Source organism: Solanum pennellii, chromosome 4, assembly GCF_001406875.1.
Source record: "Solanum pennellii chromosome 4, SPENNV200".
Lineage (NCBI taxonomy): Eukaryota > Viridiplantae > Streptophyta > Magnoliopsida > Solanales > Solanaceae > Solanum > Solanum pennellii.
In genome coordinates this window covers 74001266-74024034 of record NC_028640.1, presented here as the reverse complement: position 1 = coordinate 74024034, position 22769 = coordinate 74001266, and the positions used below count along the sequence as shown (strand labels likewise).

Sequence of the window (22769 nt, the reverse complement as noted above, 5' to 3'; positions counted from 1 at the left end):
TTCACACATAATTCTTATTCTTATTTTTTTTTAAAAAATAAATAAATATTAGTATCACTTTCAGAGTAAAAATTTTGGTTGACTTAATCAAAGTATTGACTTGGTCCTCTTAAGAATGACCAATTCATTCCAAGAAAATCTGATTTCTTCCTTGTTTTACTACGTAAAGTTTACAATTTTGAAGTTAAATTAGGGCAAAGGCTCTACTGACACAACTTATATTATTATATATTAGGTATTAAAAAAAAATTAAAAAAAATAAAATAATTAAAATTCTGAAGTTGAATTATAAGTTGTATATTATTTACATTTTAGTTTAATTAACTTTTTAACGGGTCAACAATTTATTTAACTAGCTAAATTTATTTTAATTCACTTGAATTCAACTCAGCTCACTCATTTAATATTTTAAGATTTCATCCACGAATATGTGATATGTTTTATTATGTCTTGCTATATGAATTGATAGAACAGACTATTTTATCTATGATGATCTTGAAGAATATTTATAAATTAATTTTTAAGTTAGAATTAGGTCAAAGTTCTATTTTCTTAAACCTAAAGTACTTAATGGGTTTTTTGTGAGCTTTTTTGGGTAGGTTAAAGGAGAATGACTTCTTAAATTGTAAAATGATAACTTTTCTCTGTTGAACTTGAATTGATGAAGTAGGAATAAAGTTATAGTCTTGGTTAAAAATCACAAATTAAATATATCTATTGTTTGCTTCAAGTTTCTCGACATACTAACATAGATTGAGATCGAATAAATGATATATCTTAATCGAAACTCTAAGGTTTTAGTCTTTCATATTAAAAAAATCTTGTAAGTTAGGGAGCGCTTCCTTTTAAATTAATCTTATGTGTGATGAATTTAAATTAATAAATCAATATAGATATCAAATATCGAAAATAGATATTTGAGAGCACGAGGTTCATTCGAAACCTTTTCGATAGAAAATTACATTATATATAATTGTTGAACCTCACATGTTTACTTCATTATATTTTAAACTCTTAATAAAAATTTTGACTCTACAACCTTTAATCATCATAAAAAAAAGAAATTTTTATACATTAAAACAACAAATTGACATCTTCTAGAATTACGATTACCAAGTAAACTAATAAAACAAATAAATTCCATTTTATAGCACCGATCAATTAGTGGAACGTCTTAGAACTTAGGATATTTTTTTTTTTCAAATGTCACCATCTATAAAACAAAATATCTAACTTGGGAATGTGATATGTTCAATTCAATAAAAAGAGGTGTCACTTTTTTTATAACTTTAATTAGTTCTTCTTTATCACAAATAATTAGTGGTGGATTAAAGGTAAAGTAAAATATTATTATTATTAGTTGACTTTGGAAAAGATAATTGCTGAAAAAAGAAATATCAATAATGTGAATAATTATTTTTTTTCATGGGACCATCTAAGGCTTTAAAAAGATTTTTGATATATAAATTTGGCAATATGCACTTCACATGGACATAGAAATTGTCACAAATGTGTTAATTGGACCGTCAAATAAATTGATTAATTAATAAGACAATGAAAAGAAATATATGTCATGAAGCACTTATATAGATGGTACTTTCCATATTGAGATTTTTAAAAATTGTTCTATGAAATTAATTCACCATTTTTAGAAAATTGAACTTTAGAACATTTCATTCTCAACTAAAAGTTTAGTATATGTTTCTTGTACGACACAACAATATATAGAGAATAATATGAGATGCAATATTCCCTTATCATAAAATAGAGAATAATACGATATGCGTGTCAATTGATAAAAAAATTAGATTGATTCATAAGTTAAAATTAACGAATTGATAAATATACATTACAAACGTCTAAATACATATTTTACTTTCTTATTAAACAAATTTATATTAATTTATTCAAATTTTTATTATAAATATATTGAAACCCATAATGACTAGCTATTATTATAGTTTTGAGTTTCAAATACAATGTATCTTGAAGTACTTGTCAAGATATGCATTGAAAATGTTCCATTGCGTGTTGTAGTAGGTAAAATATTTGGGGTAAATTAAGGAGGGGATCTTAATTAAAGTTAGTCGTATTTAATTACTTGCTTCATTTCAAAATAAATGAAGTTTTAACTTTTTCATTCTATTTTTTAAAAAAATACTAATATTTTACAATTTCAAAAAGAAATTGATATATTTTATTTTGTATTTACCCTTTTATATAAATAAAAATCATTAATTAACTTCTCTTTAGTTAGAAACATGAATTGCTTATTTTAGAATGACGGGGGTATGAACAAAAAAACTTAGTAATAAGATTACTATGTTGAAGTATTGATATTAATGTGAATTGTGGTGTAGCAGTGAAATTGTTCCATCTTTAATTATAATTTTGAATTTAAGTATTGATTATGAAGAAAATTTATTTGAAGTGTCATCTTCGAAAAATATACAATTTAAATTTAATTGAGGTCTGAACACGAATTCGAAAAAAAAAAGAGGCATTGATGGGCACTACAAATCTCACGTGTGATTAATATTGTTATGACGGTGGCCAACATATCCACGTGTGAAGTCTGTAGAAATCATGAACTTTGAGCCCATTAGCTTGTCGGGCCCATTGGAACAATAATAAAGACACGTTCTTGATGTTAACTAAGCCCAATTGATTCGATGAATGAAATGAACCCACGTTGGTGAAATATGAGCTTATTATATCTTTGAATAATTCTTTTTTTTTTTATATTGAGGTAGCTTTTGGAACGCAAATTAGACTTTTGATATTTAATTTGACATGATATCATTGGCATGGGGGTCGGGGAGGGAGTGGATAAATGGAATGAAAAATTTATATAGGTGAATGACAAGAACCGTTCTCAACTGAATTTAGATTTACCTCGAAAAATCTCATACGATCTAACATGAATAACTACGTAACAGTGGCTCGAATTCGAAATAATGGATTGAAATAAAAGATAGGATCATTCTGCATCTCGAAATTCATTTGTTAATCACCAAAAACATCTTAAGAATCAACAAAAAGCAAGTAGAACGTATCACTCACATTAACTTGCACAAAGAAATTCTTTGGCTCATAACAACTGCTGATCTTGAAAAAGGAAGAAAAACAGATATTTACAAAGAGAGACGAGAAAAGTAGCATTGGCCAATCTGTTCATGATTTACCAGCTTTTGTCCCATCAGAATACCTCTGTCATTTCAATATTCTGTTGATTGTTTGGTATTTGTTCAATCACACTGTTGCTATCTTTAACTGATCTCGATCCTACTGTTCTTGTATAGCACTGAGTTAGAACCAAAGAAGCACATCTAAGAACTACATTTGCACTATTTGCAATTATAGAGCTTAAATATAGCCAGTGTTTTCTGACTAAACGAGCGATTGAGATCATAAATACAATTCCACATGTAGCACCTGAAATAAGTAACGGACCTGAGAACAACTCTGGTCCTAATCCAGGATCATGTTCCACAGCTGATGAAGAAGAGCAATTTGAAGAAATGAGCATTTGTTCTTCTAGTTGTCTGATCTCTCCACTCTGCGAGACTTTAAGAACAGCTTCTGAGATATCAACTGCTAAGGGAGAACCCTTTGGAAAGACCTGATAGATTAAAATATCAAAAGTCAGAAACTACGATTTAAATAGGCTAACAAAGAGGGTTGATTACATAAAAAGATTAGAAAGCTAAAAAGATGTAATATTGATCTTACAAAGCCAAATCCACCAAGTTTATAGACCGGTCCTGACTTGGTGTAACCTTTGCAGAACTTAGCAAGGAACACTTTGGCATGTGGAACTACAAAGAAAGCAGCAGAAATTTCTCCCTTCTCAAAAGCATTAGGGTAGTCATTGATTGAACTGATTTCCTTGATGTTCTCTGGCTTGAATTGCAAATTCACCAGATATTTGATTATAAATGACTTGTTGTTGCAACCAACTGCAGCGTTGGTCCTTAGAAGATAATCAACATTTACTACAGAAGGTTCCAGCCTAGGAACTGTCATAATGGAGGAAAGAAGTGCAGTAAAGCAAGCTGTGACAACCACAACTACACATAGCCATGTAGTCAGCACAAGTCGAGATAGATTGCTTCTGATCACTTCTCCTGTAATGATTTCCCAAACTGGAGTTATAAAATTTTTGAATTTAGACCAAAGTGTAAGCAGTAGTTCTTTATATCTTTATTCTAAACCGAAAAAGTCAAAATTTATTTCTCTATTATACAAATTATGTTAGATTTTACCCTCTATTGTACTTTGGAATTTAAGGAAGCTCCACATAGATAAGGAAGGATTCCACGTCTCAAACATTTCAGTAAGAAGTTCAGAATTTACTCAACTACTCTTGACTGTGGTTTAACATTAGTACATTACCATCTGTTATACTTCAGGTGGCGTTCCGTTTAGGTTAAAGGACAAATACTAGAAAATTTGCTAACAAAAAAGAGAAAATTTTAGGATAATTCATAGAGTAAAAGGGTACTCTTTTTGTTCAAATACCTTTTTTCTTGTTCTCCATTCATTCCACTTCATTTGACAGAGTTTGACTCAACATGTAGTTTAAGAAAAGAAATAAAGACTTTTAAAACTTGTGGATTTTTAAACATGTCATAAGATTCATTTACTATAAAAGCTTCTCATTAAGGAAATATAAAAATGGGACAATGTTTTCTGTATGAACTAATAAAATAGTGTGAAAGAAGAAGATAACGGGAAGCATAATGTATTTCTAAGTTTGAAACTTACTTTGTGAAAAAGAGAGAACAGTGACAGAGAACCAAAGCATTGATCCAATAAGCTGAGGGAAAGAACCGCTGAAATCCGGGTTTTCATTTACGTACTCATTTAACCAGATGACAACTCCTGTAGACATGCTCATCACTGCCAGCAGAATCCACAACTTCAACTTGAAGGCCTTGATAACAATAAAATTGGTCTTTTTGAGTCTTGGTCTTTCAGTCACTACCATGACGAGTCCAGAGTCAATATAGGGCTGTGAAAATTCTGCAAGCTCATAGCGATCAGGCAATATTTCTGTGTCACCTACTGCTGCATCCAGACTCTATTCATGAACTGGTGAGTATTTGCAGATGTTAAACAGAAAAACACTAGCAACAATGAGTTCTAAGTAGCAGATTTTACTGATTGATCATGAAGAAAATCTTAAGGGGAAAGGATCAAACATACTGCCCGCTATACGAAATATCTCAATTTTACCTTCCCTTATACTTTGGTGTCATTCATACCCTTGTCATTAGCAAATGACCAAGAATATCACCAGATTTGTCTCGAGGAAAGGATTCCAAAATACTAATCAGAATTGATATTTTGATGTCATTTGCCTTGCCATTACTTCTTGTACTTTCTACTGATGTCAAATGAATTGAACTGTTAGTTTATTGAGAATAACTCTAGTATCTTAAGTTTTTTCAAGAATAGCATTTCATTTGACGAGAGGTCTTTTGTTACCCTTGACCTTATCCGATCTCCAATTTGAAGTATAACAGATAGTAATATTTAAAAGTATATTAATAGACTTCGACCTTTTGAAGTATTTTGATATGTGGAATCATACACAGTCCAAGATGCAGCTTGTAAAAGTCAGGGGCGAATATGGGATAATTTGCTATCAACAAGGGTAGGAGGGACAACAAGTATAACAGAGAATAAAAGTAAAAAAGTTTGCATAGCAGATGAATAATTTTGGTAACAATGACAACAACACCAAATACTCAGTATACTTCCACTAGTGGGGTCTGGGGAGGGTGGATTGTATGCAACTTCCCCCCCTACCTTGTGAAGGTAGAGAGGTGGTTTACGATAGACCCTTGGCTTAAGTATATCATATAAAAAATCAAGCTTGTAAAAGCAAACATATTTGAAGAAGTCATGCTGAAAATAACGAAGATTAGAATAGTAGCAGCGACAAAATAATATGATAACTGAAGAAACGGAAAAAACCAATAATACTAATAAACAAGAATAAGATAGTAGGAGAGCAATAATAATAATATAGAAAAAGAAAACTAGACAACACTGCTGACCTTCTACCTAGTCCTCGACCGCCATACCTTCCTATCTAGGGTCACGTCTTTGGTGAGTTGCAACTAAGTCATGTCCTATCCAATCACCTCTGCCCAAGATTTCTTCAGTCTATCTCTACCTCTCCTTATACCCACTAAAGTCAACCCCTCTCACCTTCACAGTGGGGCATTGGTGCATCTTCTTTTCACATACCCGAACCATCTCAACCTCGCCTCTCCCATCTTGTCCACCACAGAGACCACCCCACCTTGTCCCAAATAGCTTCATTCTGATCCCATCTCTCCTAGTAGCACGTACATCCATCTCAATATCCTCATTTATGCTATTCCCATATTTTGGACATACGAGTACTTGACTGGCCAACCCTCCGCCTCATGCAACATAGCTAGTCTGATCACCACTTTATAAAATGTTTTGAAACTTTTTCCAAATTTTAAAATTTGAACCAGAAGATGCTTAGAAATGCTACAGACTATAAGTAGATGCAATGGTTAAGTTAGAGTCATACATTTACATACCTTGTTTGAAACTCCTTCAACCATTTCATCATAATTACCATAGAAGGGAACAAGAACATAGGGCAGATAATATGGAAGTTTCCTTACTGCTGCTTCAAAAACATGAACTGAAAATCCATCAATCAGAGTCTCATTCCTCTCTTGGATAAATTTAACTTTCACAAACTGATTAAATGCACCCCTTGCAGGTACCCCAATTCTAAGTGGTTTTTCTAGGCCACCAATTGTCCACCCTTTTGGAACAGTTTGCTTACCACCAGGCCACAAAATTGACCCCAAATCCCCTTCTAAACCGTTGCCGATTTTCAACGTCATCCCATTGTATTCAACAAGATCCTCAGAAAAACCAAACTCTGGTGACCAAAATGATACTTCTCTATAGCTTTTGCCAATCACATTAATGATCCTATAGGTTGGCTTTTGATATAACATGCCATTCTTGAAGCTAACTTTCCCACTTAAACCTTCAAAATCACTCAACAAAATGCTTTTCACAAGTTCACTTGAATCACTTCTGGATAACTTCTCCATGGCTTTAGCAGTTGCCCATGTTGCATCATAAGCCTTGAGAGCATATGCGCTAGGACTTGGATACCCTTCTTCTTCTTCAGGATATTCTAATCTGTACTTTCTCCTGAACTTAACATTGAACTCTCTAAAAGACTCAGTTTTTACATTAACATTTGCCTTAAAACCAATTACACCTTGCATGTTCAGTAAAACAGAGGGTTCAACAGAGTCAAGAAGACTTGCCATATTGTCTGAAACAATCCATACATAATCCTTCCCCATCATTCCCATTTCTGTTGCCACCTCAAAAAGAACCAAACCAAAGTGTAAAGAACATTGTGCCACCACAAAAACTTTAACATTCTTGATTCTTAACTTCTCCAGTTCTTCTTGAATGAAAGATTTTGAATTTGAAACAGAGAACAAAGGAGGAAAAGCTAAATGATATTCAATAGAAGAGTCAACAAGTTTGAGTGAATCAGAAAGGTGAGTGATTAGCCCAAAATCCAAATTGGAGAAACTGTTACTAATTTCATATAAAGCTATCACCTTTCTCCATTTGAAATGCCCAACTAATGCAGCAAAGCATTGCATTTGGAATTTAACATCATTACTCATATGGATTAGTGAAGTTGGTTCTGTGAGTAATATTGTCGAATAGGTGGCAGCTGGAGTTAGAGAAATAATGGGAATGTCCTTGTAGGCTTCATCATCAAAGTTAGAAAATAGAGCAGCTTCTTGGTGTGTCAATGGTCCAAGGATGGCATGTACTTGCTTCTTCTTGGCAAGATAAGTTGCTGCAAAATTTTAAGATCAATTAGGTTTCTAACCAAAAAGTTCGTGTCAACTTTACGGGGTCGTCGTTTTTTAACATAGTTTTTACTTATTAAATACTTCAATGTGATATCAGAATAGATAAAATTATCGTTTAAGTTTTTAGATGAGATGATATAAGAATTATATGTCATTAAAGCTAAATCCAAAGGTCAATGATTTAAGGAGGAGGCTAGGGATGTGCAAAAATCGAAGCGATTAATTAACAAAATTGAAAAAATGTTATTGGTTTATTGTTATTGGGTTGACGAGTGGTTTTATGAAAAAATTTATCAAATTATTAATTCAATATTGATTTTTAATATTGAGCTATTGGGTAAGTCCAATACACATTAAGATTATAGTAATTTACTACTTTTATGTGTATATAAATATTATATATTAATTTTAATATCTTACTAGTTAGTCTTACTGTATTTGCCCTTTAACCATCAATTCGCACTTTACGGTGACTTTGATTTCACAACTTCGTATTATACAAAACGTCAAAATTTAAAGTAAGAACCTCATTCTTCTTAATTTTTCTTTGTACTACACTTATATATTGTTTCTATTTTATGAGCAGTTGTGAAGTTATATTACTGTCTTATTAGGTCAAATTTGTTAGAGATGTTTTTTTTATTAAACATTTTCTTATTGATTAACCCGATAACCAAACCGTTAAGGATCAAAATAAAAAAATTAATTAAAAAATATCTTATAATATATTTAAAAATTGAAACATGATAATATATAAAAGCAAACTAAACCGACTATGAGGTATAATCTATAGGGTAGTTAAGAGTCTAATAGTCAAGTCTAGTGGTAGTTCGAATATATTAATTTTCTTTATACTTTGATGCGAAAGGATAATTACTTTATAGTATAAACAAATATATACTCCTGGTTTTTTGAGATTGTTTGGTTCGCGGGTTAAGTTATTTTGATATTATAATTTTCGCACTAATTTATCTTCAATAGGGTAGTATGATAGGATAACGTGGAATAAATTAACTTCAACCAATCAAAGTAAAAATTTCAATTACAAATTTAATTAAAAGATATTTCTACCTTATTTCATGAACCAAATCACAATTTCTTAAATGGTATAACTAACTAATATAAACAAGTACTATGACTTTTGAGTATATAAAAATCTTGTTTACTCTCCTCTTCTCTTTATGAACTAATTAGTATAAATGACTTGTTATAACAATATACTTATTTATAAGCTTTTCATATATGATATACACATGTTATTTATACTTAAAATTACCATAACAAAATGCTTGTTTATTACATCAAGTTTTATACAAAAGATTATTTTTCCTATATAGATGAAAGTGTGAACCAAAAGGACTCCTAATGAGCTTGCAAGGACTTGAATGGTGTTCTCATCACTTCCTCATTTCCTCTATACCAAAATAGGTTCGATCGAAGATCTAAAATTTGTAAATTCTGAATTTTATAATTTATGTATATATACTAGTAAAATAATTTTTTTTTCCAGATAAACTATTATATTTAATTAACATTATATTTCACGCCAGAGTGTGAAAGTAAAGAAATAAAGACGATATGTATTATATATATAGAAAGAGAGAAAGAATTTACCAAGAGAAGCTGCAGGGCCATGAGAATAATAAGCAAAGTTGAAACCTAACTGTAAACATTTGGAATTTTGGGCATTGAAATCATCAACAGCCATTTCCATAGCTATCTTTTGCTCTTTGCCAACTCTTGTTGTTGGATTAATAATTGCTCCTATTCTCCATTTTATCATGTTGATGTTACAATCATCATATATTGAATCATTAACATCATTTTTGTTATAAGCCAATGAAAATGTTGCATGATGAATCAGTAAGAAATAGACCAACAAGGAGAAGATAGTGTTAGTAGTAGCACTTCTCATTTTGCTATGGCTAGACTATTGGTTGGCGGTTGATGTATGCACATATATGAAGGGGGGGCTAAAAGAAGGGCCGTAATAATTATGTCTCAGTTTTAAACAAGTTGAAATTAATTATACGAATCTTCTTTAAATTCATATCATATTATCATCATAACAAATAAAATAAAAATGAAAAAAATATTTTTAAAAAATGATAATAATGCTCCACCATCCCCTTGATATATCAAAATGCACGAGTAATCAGAGACAACTAAATAAATAAAAAGTGGACAAGTAATTAATTTGGGACAAAGAGAGTAATAAAAGTTATATTCGAGTCTAAAACTTATCCACAATTAGTAATTATCACCTAGATCTTTTTCTTCCATTGTATTCTATCTTTAACTAAGTCTGTATTTGATACTAAATATTTAAAGGTTTTTTTGAAATCATTTCCTTCGATATGATTTTAGGTCTTTCATTATAATTTCAAATTGGTGTATCTATTAAATAATGTAAAATATATCCAAGTGACCTCAATTTTTATCCTCAATATATGCTACTTGCACTTTCTGATTAAGAGATGAACCAAGACTTTGTGTTTTCCTTTTAAATTACACCTTAATATTAGTTATTTGCTACCTCCCAGCGATATCATTTTATTATTACTATTTCTGAAGTTTTAGGTATATGAAAAGAATCACAAATTATAATATATATTTTCTTTGTGTCTGTTTGAAATTTGTATTTTTGATTTTCTATAATCTCTCACATATTTCATTGGTCCCCAGCCCAATTGCAGAAGGACAAAGACTTTTAAAAGTAAATATATAAACTTGACTTTTTCAAATAATCTTCGTTAGGACTTGTTCAAACTGACTGGACATAATAAGGTCGGTGTATACTAGTCAAGCTACTACCAACTATATTGCTAATTAAATTCAACAAATCTATATTAATTAGTGAGTTAATATAAACATGTCATTAATCACTACCACATCAATATAGCAAGTTCATCAACTCAACAGAACTTGTGTAAATTATGTGTTTAGTATAATTTTCATCAATTTCAAATTCACGCCACACGTATAAATCTTTGAGTATTTTATGAGTATTACACTGAATATCTATTATATATTTTTATTAATATTTATATCATGTAAATTTGTCTACTAAAGTCTGAGTATTTGAGGAAAATCGTCTAACGCTTTTATATATCAGGGTTTGAAAAATTATATTGTATATACAAGTAAATAATAAACAAAGTGATTAAATAACATATTTTGGACACCCTTGACATAACAATATAATGTAGTTTGTATGTTTAAATCTCATTAATAAAGATCATACTAAACTTTAACATATGAATTTCTGAAATAAATACAGAATTATTTTATCTCAAGTTTGATAATTAATATGAATTAGTCTTGCAATTATTTTACACAATTGATACTAAAGTAATTATTAAAATTAGCCACTTATGTAAAATACAATATTTATAATTTCATAAAATATCATTCTCTATTCCGTCTCGTTTACCAAACGTAGGAATTCATGAAGGATCTTCCTCAGGATTTGTTCAATACTTGTTGAATAAGTTGTTTGATTTCTTGATATATATGTTAATTTTATTTAAATTTTGTATCGTTCTAATTAATTATCGAGTAGTTTCGATATTTTTGGGCCATCTAGAATCTGCATGGCCCATGAATCTACACGTAAATAGTAGTACTACCTCTAGTCAATAAATTATGAACATCAAATAATACAAACTTATCGTAGTTGAGTCAGATTAAAATAAAAATATATTTATTATTTATGATTTAATGATAAGAGAGTATATAAAAATATGTATAAAATATATATATATATATATAGCTCATTCCGGGCTTAATATACATTATTATAACTCATTTATTTAATTAGGTCAATTTGGACTATATTATGAGTCCAAATCAAATGATAAGAGACCTTTGTCTAAACAAAGAAAAAAAGATGATATGGAACAATTTATTTAATCTTAAAAACTAGCTATACTCTTTCCTAGAAATTTACTTTAAATGTTTAATTAAAGAAAATACTAGCTCAACTGTTCATTAACCTAAAGTTTAGAAGAAGGAAAAAGAAAAACTATAAATTATAATCCACTCACATAAGTAGTAAACTTAACTTTTTTTTTCTATTTAATTCCAAATAAAATTTAAATAGGCTCATCATGTCTTGATTAAATAGGAGTTTGGATTTAGGATTTAGGCTCAAATTTAAAGTTTTAATTTGCTATCCATGTTGATTCATAAAAAATAATGATCCTGACATATAATGACTCAAAGTAATGTTATTTATTTGTCTTTTTTATTCTGGTAATAAAAATATATAAGTAATTTATCCATAAAAAATATATATTCAACGTTAAAAAATGATATATTATGTAAAATAATTATATTAAAGTATAGTACTTTATAAATTAGGTCCAATTTTTATATTTATTATATAAAATAAAGTTAAATTAATAATTGTTATATTTTTTAAAATAGAGTTGTTAAAAAATTTACTAAATTTTGAATCAATTGGAATGTTAATGTAACAAGACCCGAATCCCGGACCCAATATCCGAATATCCAGAATCCAGCCCGCCCAATGAAGCGGTCAAGCTTACTTCTTTAACCTTATCTTCTTCCGCAAATGGTAAAGCAGCCGGTGATTTCGCCGGAGTCGGAGACGTTATCAACCGGTGAGGAGGATTCCGGTGATGAAGTTGGGGATGGAGAGGGTTAGGTCAACTGGGAGGAACCGAGTTTGATTCTTCGTTCTGGGAAGTAAGGTTTCAATTCTGCTTCTCTTTCAGAATGTGCTAATGTTAGAATTGTTTACTGATTCATATATGTAATGCTATGTGTGTGCGTTTATTTCTAAAATAGGATACAGTACATGTGAAATGATACAAAAATTATACACAAGTAAGAAAATCATATATTTACAAAGAGCACATTAGATTGTTTATTAGACAAGAGAAAAGTAGCTGTTGATCAAATTTCTTACTTCGTTTATTAAGATTTCTGAACTTTTCGAATGGTGGGGTTGATCCTTTTTACCAAGGCAGCAACAGCAGTGAAGAGTAGAAGTCTAGAAGGATGAATTTGTTATATTTGAACTTGGATTAGAGAGCAAAGATATGAGAATTGGTGCAAGGAAAAAAGTTGATATACACCCAAAAATGTGGCCGAGCGGTCAATGAAGTGGTAGAAAATTTTGAGGTTTCAATAGATATAAAAAACACTGTGATTCTTCCATCTGTTCAATTCTTGGTAGACAGAGTTACCTGATAGGTTGGTACTTGTTGCTGGTGGGAAGTGTCAGTTATCCCGTGGAATTAGTCGAGGTGCGCGAATGTTGACCCAGACACCAAGGTCATAAGAAAATAATATTGATATATATAGTCTTTTTCTTTCTGAGAGTGGAGATCAGTTTAATATACAAGGAAGTTCAGTTGTTGGTATGTCAATTCTTCATAATTACTAATTAATAAGTTAGTTGGTATTAAAAGATCTTATCAACTTCTACAAAAAGCATTGGCCTTTTGTGATTTCATTTATGGTACAAAGAAATCACAGATCTAAAAGTTTACTAGTCAAATTAATTTTTGTCCATTTGAACATCATACTCTTTTGTGTATGAGAGTCTGTATATATACATAATTCATATCATAAAATAAAGCGATGACTTTATATCTCCTTTATCCAAAACATTTGTTTCAATCTTTTAAAAGTAGTGTTATATTAGTGTTGATCTTAGCAAGGGTGATATTAGCGGTTTATCAATAGTGATATGATTACACACTTCAACATAATATCAAATTAGATAAAAGTCCTAGGTTCAAGTTTCGCCTATCACTCATTGCGATGGAGGAGTGTGGTGCAGACATAATCAAATAAATGTAAACTATACTCTATCTGACAACATATACTTTTAAATAAGACTTTTACAAGTAATTATTTACAAATGAACTGTTCAATAGCATAGGTGTATATTTACACGTAAAAACTTATGATAACAAAATACTAGCAATTAGTTTTACGTTAACTTATGATTAATGAGTTCACTTGAACTTGTAGCATAAACGGTACGTTCGCGCCTGCATAGGAGAGAAAGAAAAAGGGTAAAAGAAAAGGAAAGAAAGAAGATAATTCTTGATCTAGTTCGTTACACAGGACATGTCCTACGTAAACTCTCTTGTGTGATTTGTGGGCACCCGACGGATAGCATGTAGGTTCCCTTGTCATTTTAAAAGAAGATATATGATATATAGAGAGAGCTAACTGTGAACTTTTGATTTTTTGGGCATTGAAGTCCTGGACAGCTATGTTTTGCTCTTTTCCAAACCTTTGTTGTTGGATTAATAATTGCTCATATTCTCCATTTTATCATGTTGATGTTACAATCATCATATATTGAACCATTAACACCTTTTTTGGTATAAGCCAATGAAAATATCACATGATCAAACAATAAAAAATAGACCAACAAAGAGAACAAAGTAGCTTCCCTCCTCATTTTGCACCTAATTTTTTGTAAGACTCTACTCATGATTGGTACTTGTAGTCATATATGAAAGAGCTATAGAGAAGGACCAAAGACTTTTCTTAAATATTCACATCTTGACTATTCCATCGGATACTTATTAGTTATACTCTTATGAATATGATCTTTTCATGATTCTCATTAATCGTTAGACCAATTGCACAAGGTAGTGATTAAGACTACAATCAAATTGTAGAATTGATTTTTTGAAGAATCTTCCTTGGAATTTATTCAAAGTTCAAAGTGATTAAAGAACAAGTGGACATAATAAGGTCAGTAGAAGATAGTATGATAGTCATACTATTTACTACAACTACATTGCAAATATCTACATGCGTTTATTGAGTTGGTTTAGTAAGTGATTTTCCACGTAGATACTCGCAATTGATTTTCTTTATTAGCATTCTTTTCCATCAGAATTTATCGCATTAAGTTTCTTTAGTGGAACTTATATTTTCTATATGATTGCAAGCTATTGTATCAAAGTAGATTTATTCAAAGAGTAAAAATTGTGAAGTTATGAATTTCAGAAAAAGAAATGTTGCAAATTGAATTAAACAAATCCATAAATAGTTAACGAGTTAAATATAAACATGGCACTAATCACTACTGTATTGTGAATATTGTACTCTTTTCCAAGAAATTTACTTTATTGTATGATTCTAAATATCGATTGTTAAACTAAAATTAGAAAGAAAAAATTAAACAGTTGGACGAGTCATATAAGGACCCACTCATAAGTCATAAAATTCATTTTCGCATGTCCCATTTAAAATTTAGAAAGGCACGATTAGGGTGTATTTAAGAGGTCGTGGTAGAGTCAAAATTTTTACTATGGAAATTCAAAATTTGAAGAAACAGACACACAGTTAGTAGTCGAAGGAGGTACCTAAAAAAAATAATTGACCATGCATAAATACTATAGTTTTCCGTCGAAGGGGGTTCAGATGAACCTCCGACTGTAAGGTGGCTCCGTTCATCCGAAATCTCTCGATAAGAAATAATTATATATATTATTTTTAGTTTCGTAGACATGTGTATATGTTTTGAATCATTTAATTGTACTATAAGTTGACTCAATTGTTTAAGTGAACTGAGTTTCCAGATTCAAATCCTAAAACCTAAATTATAAAGACATGAATAAAGATAAAATACTCAAACGTTAAAGGGATATGTAGATGAAAAACACAATAAATATTTTAAGATTGAAAGAGTAACAACTAATCTTTTGAATGTAGTGTGAGAGAGAAAAGGCACAAAAGAGTCTATTATCTTTGGGTTGAAACTCAAAATTATGCTTATAATTCTTCTTTCATATAAAGCAATAAAGCACTAATGATCACGTTTGCAATATTGATGTACTTTTAATTCTCGTTCAGATTTTAATTCATTTTTTAATGTTGATTTTATCCGCAATATAATGTATTGAATGCTTACTCATCTCCTATTTGTCTTAATAGAAACAATAACTTTACATGAGAGAAGTTGGGAAGAAAAGTACTTCTTGTTCCGCTCAATACATTTTATCATAATTAAATTAGTGCTTACTTTTTTTTTTGAACTATTCCCTATATTTCTCAAGCTTAAAATGCTTTAAAATGTACTCTATAATAACATGAAAATCTCACAAATACAATAAAAGATAGACTAAAACTTTAAACTCAATACATTAAGACATATTCAAATAATATAAAACACTTCACAATGCAACAATAACATAATTGATTTTGATGCTAGTTTGTTTGATCCCAAGTCACTTCACATTTACTTTATTCATATTAGCAAAGAATTTTCTTTTTTCGTCCTATATCATTTAAAAAAAAGTTCATTGAATAGAAAACTCCTCCTTGAAAATATGAGAGTAAGAAATTTAAAATAGAAATACCCATAACTTTCAGACTTAATTAAATTGATTATACACATATATAATGAAATTTTAGTTTCAATTTAAAGAAAAAAAACATATATGATACATTTTCTACCTCTAAGTTTTCAATTTATTATCCCATTATAGATAAATTACATAATAAGAAAAAAAATGAAAATTTTAATTTTTTTTTTTTTTGGTTTTTGTCTAATGTAACTTGACCCGAATCCCGTACCCAATATCCAAATATCCAGAATCCAGCCCACCCAATAAAGCGGTCAGCTTTCTTCTTTACACTTATCTTCTTCTTCTTCATGGTAAAGCAGCAGTTAGTTTTCAGCACTGTACAGTCCTTCGCCACGAGAGACAAAATTCTCTTTCTTCAATTCGTTTGAGTTGATAGTACAATGTTGAATACTGAAGTAAAGCAATAAACTTTATTGAAAGGCGTTTTCGAATTTCAGGCGAAAAATGGCTTCAATTTGTACTTCAAATTTTCACTTTTTATGCAGAAAAAACAATCATAGCCCTATTTCTCATCATCTACTATTATCTCCGTCTTCTTTATCCTTCTCACGTTGCGGGGGATTGCGGTTGTGTCGTTGCGCGGCGGTGAAGACCGGTTCAGAGGGAGGAGGGATTCGGAGTGATAACGCGGAGCTGTTGCGGAAGCCGGTGATTTCGACGGAGTTGGAGACGACGTCAGAAAGTGAGGAGTTGGTGAAGGAGGAATCGGATGATGAAGTAGGGAAGAAGAGCGGAGATGGAGAGGGTTGGGTTGATTGGGAGGACCAGATTTTAGAGGATACTGTGCCGCTTGTTGGTTTTGTTAGAATGATTCTTCATTCTGGAAAGTAAGGTCTCAATTTTGCTTCTCTTTTAGAATCTACTAAGTTTAAGGACTTGTTTATTGATTCATGTATGTAATATGCTGTATGTTTGTGCCTTTATCTCGAAAAGTTAAGAGACTTTCTGGGGATTCTGCTACTGCTTCATGTTTCTTATCAACTGGAAATAACTACTGTATTATATGAACTAGTAAGTAGAAAAAAGGAAACTTTGAATGCAGGGAAAACAAAGTATGCTCTCTTTCTCTTCTTTGACTGCTCATTTGTTGTCCTTCGATGCCTCTTCCCTTGCTTACACAGTTTTTGTTTTCAATAGCAAAGGGCAATTAAATTGTAAAGACATTTTGTTAAAATGTGTGATGATCATAATCATATCAATATGCTCTGAAGAAATGGAGCATTAGACCCCTCATAGGATGACAACGTTAAGCTGCTCCAAGCAAAGGGAGATTTTCTGTTTGGAGCTTTCACCTAGTGAAAATTATATATCTTCTGCTCCAGCAATTCCAAGTTCGTTGAATCTTTTATTATAGCTTCGCTGTTAATCTGAGTCAAGCTGTTATTTTGACATACATTTTGTTTGGTAACTTCAAAATTTTTAAGTGGTTCTCAGTGAAAAGCAACTACTTTCTCATAGCTATGATGTCGACAACTCGGAGCAGAATACCTTATCTAGAAGCTTAGGTAGTTTATGCCCTTATGAGTCATAAACTCCAACTCCTAACAACGTGAAAGCGTTTGGTGAATGTTGACATCTGGTTGATGAATAGTACCGTGGATGAAGTTAGCCTTTGAACTGGTCAATCAAGTCACCACAATGTTTTGCTGTAATCAGAGGAATACAAAAATTATCTTGGAGATCGGGTTATGGTTAAACTTTCTAGTTAACTTGGTTGTCAGTCTGTTTTCATCCCCTCTTCCTTTCTTTTCAATGGAGTTGTTTCTGAGTTGTTGACGGAGATAAGATAGTCATCAGCCTCTCCCTGAGTAGTCTATTCTACAAAAAACCTTTCTAATTATTTTTTTTCAAAAAAGAAGTCCATTCTACAAAAAGGTACTTACTTGCCTCATGTCAGATGTCTTGTATGTAAATGAAATATGAAATAATGCATCGCCATAGTTTTGAACCCCCAAATCCTATATGTTTACTGTGCATACTTGACTTGATAAAAAATGTTTATATATTTCTACAATCGAACCCCAACCCCTGAAAAACATTGATATCATTTTTATTTTTTTTATTTTCATTTCATTTGTTCAATCTACAATTTTGCAGATATGCAATTGGCGATAGGTTAAGTCCTGATCATCAGAGAACAATTCTACAAAGATTGCTTCCATATCACCCGGAATGCGACAAGAAGATTGGCCCTGGAGTTGATTACATTACTGTATGCCATCCTCCTCCTGCTTCATTTACTGATCTGCTTGCATTGTTATCTCACATAGCATCTTTCTCTGTTCACTTGGTTTGATCTCTCTATCTGTCCACGCACAAATTCACCTTGCATGCAAAGAATGACTGGATAACTACCTTGCACGCAAAGAATGACTGGATAACTACCTTGCATGCATTTGAAAGTTGAAACTAGTGTGCAATCTCAAATTAGAGATAAAATAATCTTACTTTTAGGTAGGGGACTAAGAAAGGGTTCCCTATCTTAGTAGCTTTCTTGAACTCTATTCATATCATGGTGAAATATAGTACTATGTGCTTCTTTAGTTTTGATGAGGAAAGAAAAAAATATTATTTGATAGTACCACCAACTATTTCAGGTTATGTTGCAAACATTATATTTTGCCCTCTTGGCAGCATTTTCTGTGTGATGTATAACCCTCAACACAATTGCCGTCTGAAACTTGTAAAATCTGTTGGCCGGGAACTTCATTTATTTCTTGGAGCTCTTTCATATTTGTTGGATATTGTATTGTTTTAGGTTTATGGAAGGTCAACACTACGGGTTTTTTAATCAAAATAAATTGAGCTCGACTAAACTGCCTTTTAGGACTATTACCTTGCTCTATTTATGACTTTGAGGTTCAATAGGACCAGGAGAGAATCATATTGTTACACATACCAGTGCTGAAGCCAAGGGTATCAGAATGTAGCAAAAATAGCAGGAAAACCCAATCCATCACTAGGAATGGACATCTAACCTGTTCTTAAGGTTGAAACAGTATCAAATCCAATGCATAGGTGAATCGCCCCAACTACTGTAGGGGAAGGCGTGCTTGTGAAAAGCTTTGATGGTGCAGGAAGGGATGACACCTTTGAGGTCAAATGGAACTACAAACAGTAAAACAAAGGGAAGTAACTGGAATGTGGAAATTGCGAGTCTGAATGGTGTAATATTTTAGGGAAATCCAATGTAATATATGGTGATGAAGGGTGTTCAAGGAGATAGGTGATTGGACAACTGTGGAAGAATCCATGGAGGACAAAACCTTGTGAAATACTCCCCGTCCCATTTTATGTGCCACCATCTGACTTGACACGGTGTTTAAGAAAAAAAGTAAGACTTTTGGAACTTGTGGTCTAAAACATTTCTTTTTGGGATGGACTAAAAAGGAAAAGGTGCCACATAAAATGGGACGAAGAGAGTAACCATGATGTACGCCATGAATGAACAAGATATGGAATATCAATTGGAATATATTTTGAAGAAATGGTTCGTGAATATTCCTCAGATGACTGATGAGATAAATAAGCCTGTCATTGAAGCTGACAAAATAATGGATCAGATTTATAGTTGAATAAGCTGAGGGAAGTCATGAATTTTTTGGGAATTTCTTGGTGACAGAATAAGAGAAGGCAAAGACATTATAAATGAATGTTGAGTAAACTGGAAAGTTGATCAGAGGGAGGTGGCCAAAAGACCAAGTCATACTTGAAAAAGACCAAATACAATATCGCCAGGGAGTTGTGGCGCTTGAAAAATGGGTTCAGGACAAATTTTCAGTTATAGAAAACAAGATTTTAGTTTCAGGATTTTACAATGTACTCAAGGGATCTAGTAGAGAGTTGGTAGTGCAGTGGAGAACGATTTTATCTTTAAGTTGGACTACATCTTCAGGGTTTGCATACACTTCTACCTGTCAAAAATATAAATAAGTGAACAAAGGAATATAAATAAGTAAACATAACTAAGCTTAGTATTTAAGTGGTGAACAACCACTTGGGTTTTTGGCACCCTGCCAAGGGGGTTTTCTACTGTCAATAAGTGGAAATTACCTATTTAAGCACATTTCAGTAACTTGTAACCCCTTTGTATTAGGATAAGTAGCTCATAGAACTGTATTACTCGAGAACTAGTTTTCGATTGTTTTATGTGCTATTTCCAGGATGTAGACTGTCCTTTTAGGTTTGTACAACTTAACATGTGCACGGAAAGATTCTCTGCAAATTTCTTAACATTGCATATCACTTGGTTTTTGCTTGACAGGTAGGGTACCATCCAGATTTTGAAAACTCAAGATGTTTATTTATTGTCCGCAAGGATGGTGAATCAGTGGACTTTTCATACTGGAAATGCATAAAGGGGTTAATTAGAAAAAACTATCCACTCTATGCTGACAGTTTTATCCTCAGGCATTTTCGGAAGCGGAAGCGTAATGACTGAATGTATCATTCGGAAACTCGTAGCTACCCTGAATTTCATGCAAAGGAGATTCTCTTTTACTATTGCCTAGCACACTATGTTGAGTGTCGATCAAATATTTTTGAAGCTTGTGATATAAGTTCATATTTATTGGGAGATTACTGCAATCTACTCACAGTAGAATTGCCCTTCCAATTACTTTGTCTAAAAATCTACACTGTAGAATTCAATTTACTCTAGTGATCAAAAGAAATTCAAGTTAGTGTAAGTTTTGCTTAGATGGCCAGGTCTCATACTGTTGCAAAAGAAGCATTTTTATATTTTACAAAGTGTTGAATGATAGTATATTATGTATTAGAGTTTTCACTTTGCAACATAGTGCATGTATTAATTTGACATTATCCGTTCACAAATCAAACTAGTGGTGCTAATAAGACATGTTGAATTTAGACACGTAGCATGCAGTGGGCGGCTTGTGATATTTTTCTGGGCAGTTGAGCACTAAAGTTTAGGATATTTTTGTTTACTAATCACTTATGTCATTTTAATTGTCCTAACTTTAACTCATATTATCTAGACTAGAAGGGATTTAATATATATAGAGAGTTTAAATATTTTATAGTGTAAAAAATTGTTATGTTATTCAGGTATTATTTATTAAACATATACTTATCCAAAAAAAAAATTTTAAAAAATACAGAGGACTAATATGAAAACACAAACAAATTTTTGAAAAGAAAATTACACTTGGCACTAATAAGAAGTTATATGTAAAGAAAATTACACTTGGTTATAAGAAGTTATATGTAAAGCAAATTACACTTGGCACTATAAGAAGTTATATGTAGTGTGCTTTGAATGTAGCTAGAATAATGGTTGAATGTAGCTAGAATAATGGGGCAATTTATAAAAATAGTGTTTGAGGTGAGCTAGTTTTAAATACTTGATCTCGCTTGTATGATTATCAAAATATCAAGCTTAACAAAGTTCGATTATTAATTTTAAAGGTTTTATTCCTGATAAAAATCGAGGATTAAAAGTTTAATATCATCCATTTAGAAGATTATTAAAAGCGATAAAGTATTTTCAAAGTGTTGATTTGAAACTTTTTTTTTATAAGGTTTTGATAAATTTAAAAAAAAAAAAAAAGAGGACTTTGACACTTTTACGACATATAAGTTTGGATTGGGTTTTGACAAATGGCTTTATTATACAAATGGCTTTATTATTTATGTCTCTAAAGATAATATTATATTTTTTGATTTGAGTGATCAGAATAATTTTATTATTTAATTTGGTTTCATGTCAATTTCTTAATCATGATAAGAGCTCTCATGCAATACATATGTCGAGAAATTAGTATATTTATATTCTTTAATATAGTAACTTATTTGTATTTAAAAGAAATTTGCTTATTTTTTTTCGAACAATATCTGTACACTAAAAGTCAGATTACATACCTAGATATATATATAACCAAACATTTTGTCACTTACTTATAATACATAATATATATTCACTATACATAAGCAAACTGAACTTTTGGGACAATTACATGTTAATTAGGATTATATGCTTCTTCCTTCATTGCACTTGGGAAATTAAAATCAATGAAAACGATTGATGGACTTAAAAAACTACTATTGCTTTACTAATTATTAAGAGAAATAATTAATGAGTGACACGTGTATATATGCATTCATCATCCTCAATTGTTTCTCAAATTAATGCTTTAAATTCATTAAAAAAATTATGGAATTAAAAATAAACTCCAAAAAGGATATAGTTAAGTGTTATGACATTGTACATTTGGCAATAATTCATAGGTTGTATAATTAATTACATCATTGTCCATCAGAGTTCAAACTTTTCTCTTTCATTTTTTTTTACCATTTTTAGCCATGAGGATAGCCCCAAAAGAAGGAGGAGGAGGAAATTCAAAGATAAGGATATGATTTCCAATTATAGACTCTTCAAATTGAAATTTGATGTTGAGACTTATAATAATATTCGAGTTAGTTTACGCGCATCTTATCAATTTCATTACGTGACTATCAACCTATATATATATATATA

General features: G+C 31.1%; 2 protein-coding genes across 4 annotated transcripts; one reads left to right on the top strand and one right to left on the bottom strand.

The window, feature by feature from the left end:
• Window positions 1-2962: 2962 nt before the first annotated feature.
• On the bottom strand, window positions 2963-9855 carry LOC107016003 (glutamate receptor 2.9-like). 3 transcript variants are annotated; one of them, XM_027916118.1, is made up of 6 exons: window positions 9522-9855; window positions 6585-7891; window positions 4768-5083; window positions 3733-4145; window positions 3454-3622; window positions 2963-3304 (listed from the first exon to the last, which is right to left on the bottom strand). In XM_027916118.1, the coding sequence occupies exons 1-6, from the start codon at window positions 9820-9822 to the stop codon at window positions 3270-3272; spliced, it is 2541 nt and encodes an 846-aa protein (XP_027771919.1). In that variant the 5' UTR covers window positions 9823-9855; the 3' UTR covers window positions 2963-3269. The 3 variants fall into 3 exon arrangements, with proteins under 3 accessions (XP_027771919.1, XP_015071959.1, XP_015071960.1); XM_015216473.2 differs by having other exon boundaries at window positions 2963-3622; window positions 9522-9854; XM_015216474.2 differs by having other exon boundaries at window positions 3134-3622; window positions 3733-4127; window positions 9522-9836.
• Window positions 9856-16538: 6683 nt separating this feature from the next.
• LOC107018297 (protein DCL, chloroplastic) lies at window positions 16539-21067 on the top strand. The gene is made up of 3 exons (XM_015218749.2): window positions 16539-17100; window positions 18371-18485; window positions 20538-21067. Exons 1-3 carry the CDS (start codon window positions 16718-16720, stop codon window positions 20712-20714), a joined length of 675 nt encoding a protein of 224 aa, XP_015074235.1. The 5' UTR covers window positions 16539-16717; the 3' UTR covers window positions 20715-21067.
• The last annotated feature ends 1702 nt before the right edge of the window (window positions 21068-22769 follow it).

What these genes read in the sequence shown, in the direction of transcription:
- LOC107016003 (XM_015216473.2), bottom strand. Translation starts at nt 9,822, where the DNA reads ATGAGAAGTGCTACTACTAACACTATCTTCTCCTTGTTGGTCTATTTC. An exon ending in TTGAAGGAGTTTCAAACAAG is followed by an intron (nt 5,084 to 6,584) that starts GTATGTAAATGT and finishes GTTCATGAATAG; the next exon opens with AGTCTGGATGCAGCAGTAGG. An exon ending in TGTTCTCTCTTTTTCACAAA is followed by an intron (nt 4,146 to 4,767) that starts GTAAGTTTCAAA and finishes TTATAACTCCAG; the next exon opens with TTTGGGAAATCATTACAGGA.
- LOC107018297 (XM_015218749.2), top strand. Translation starts at nt 16,718, where the DNA reads ATGGCTTCAATTTGTACTTCAAATTTTCACTTTTTATGCAGAAAAAAC. An exon ending in ATGATTCTTCATTCTGGAAA is followed by an intron (nt 17,101 to 18,370) that starts GTAAGGTCTCAA and finishes ACAATTTTGCAG; the next exon opens with ATATGCAATTGGCGATAGGT. An exon ending in CTGGAGTTGATTACATTACT is followed by an intron (nt 18,486 to 20,537) that starts GTATGCCATCCT and finishes TTTGCTTGACAG; the next exon opens with GTAGGGTACCATCCAGATTT.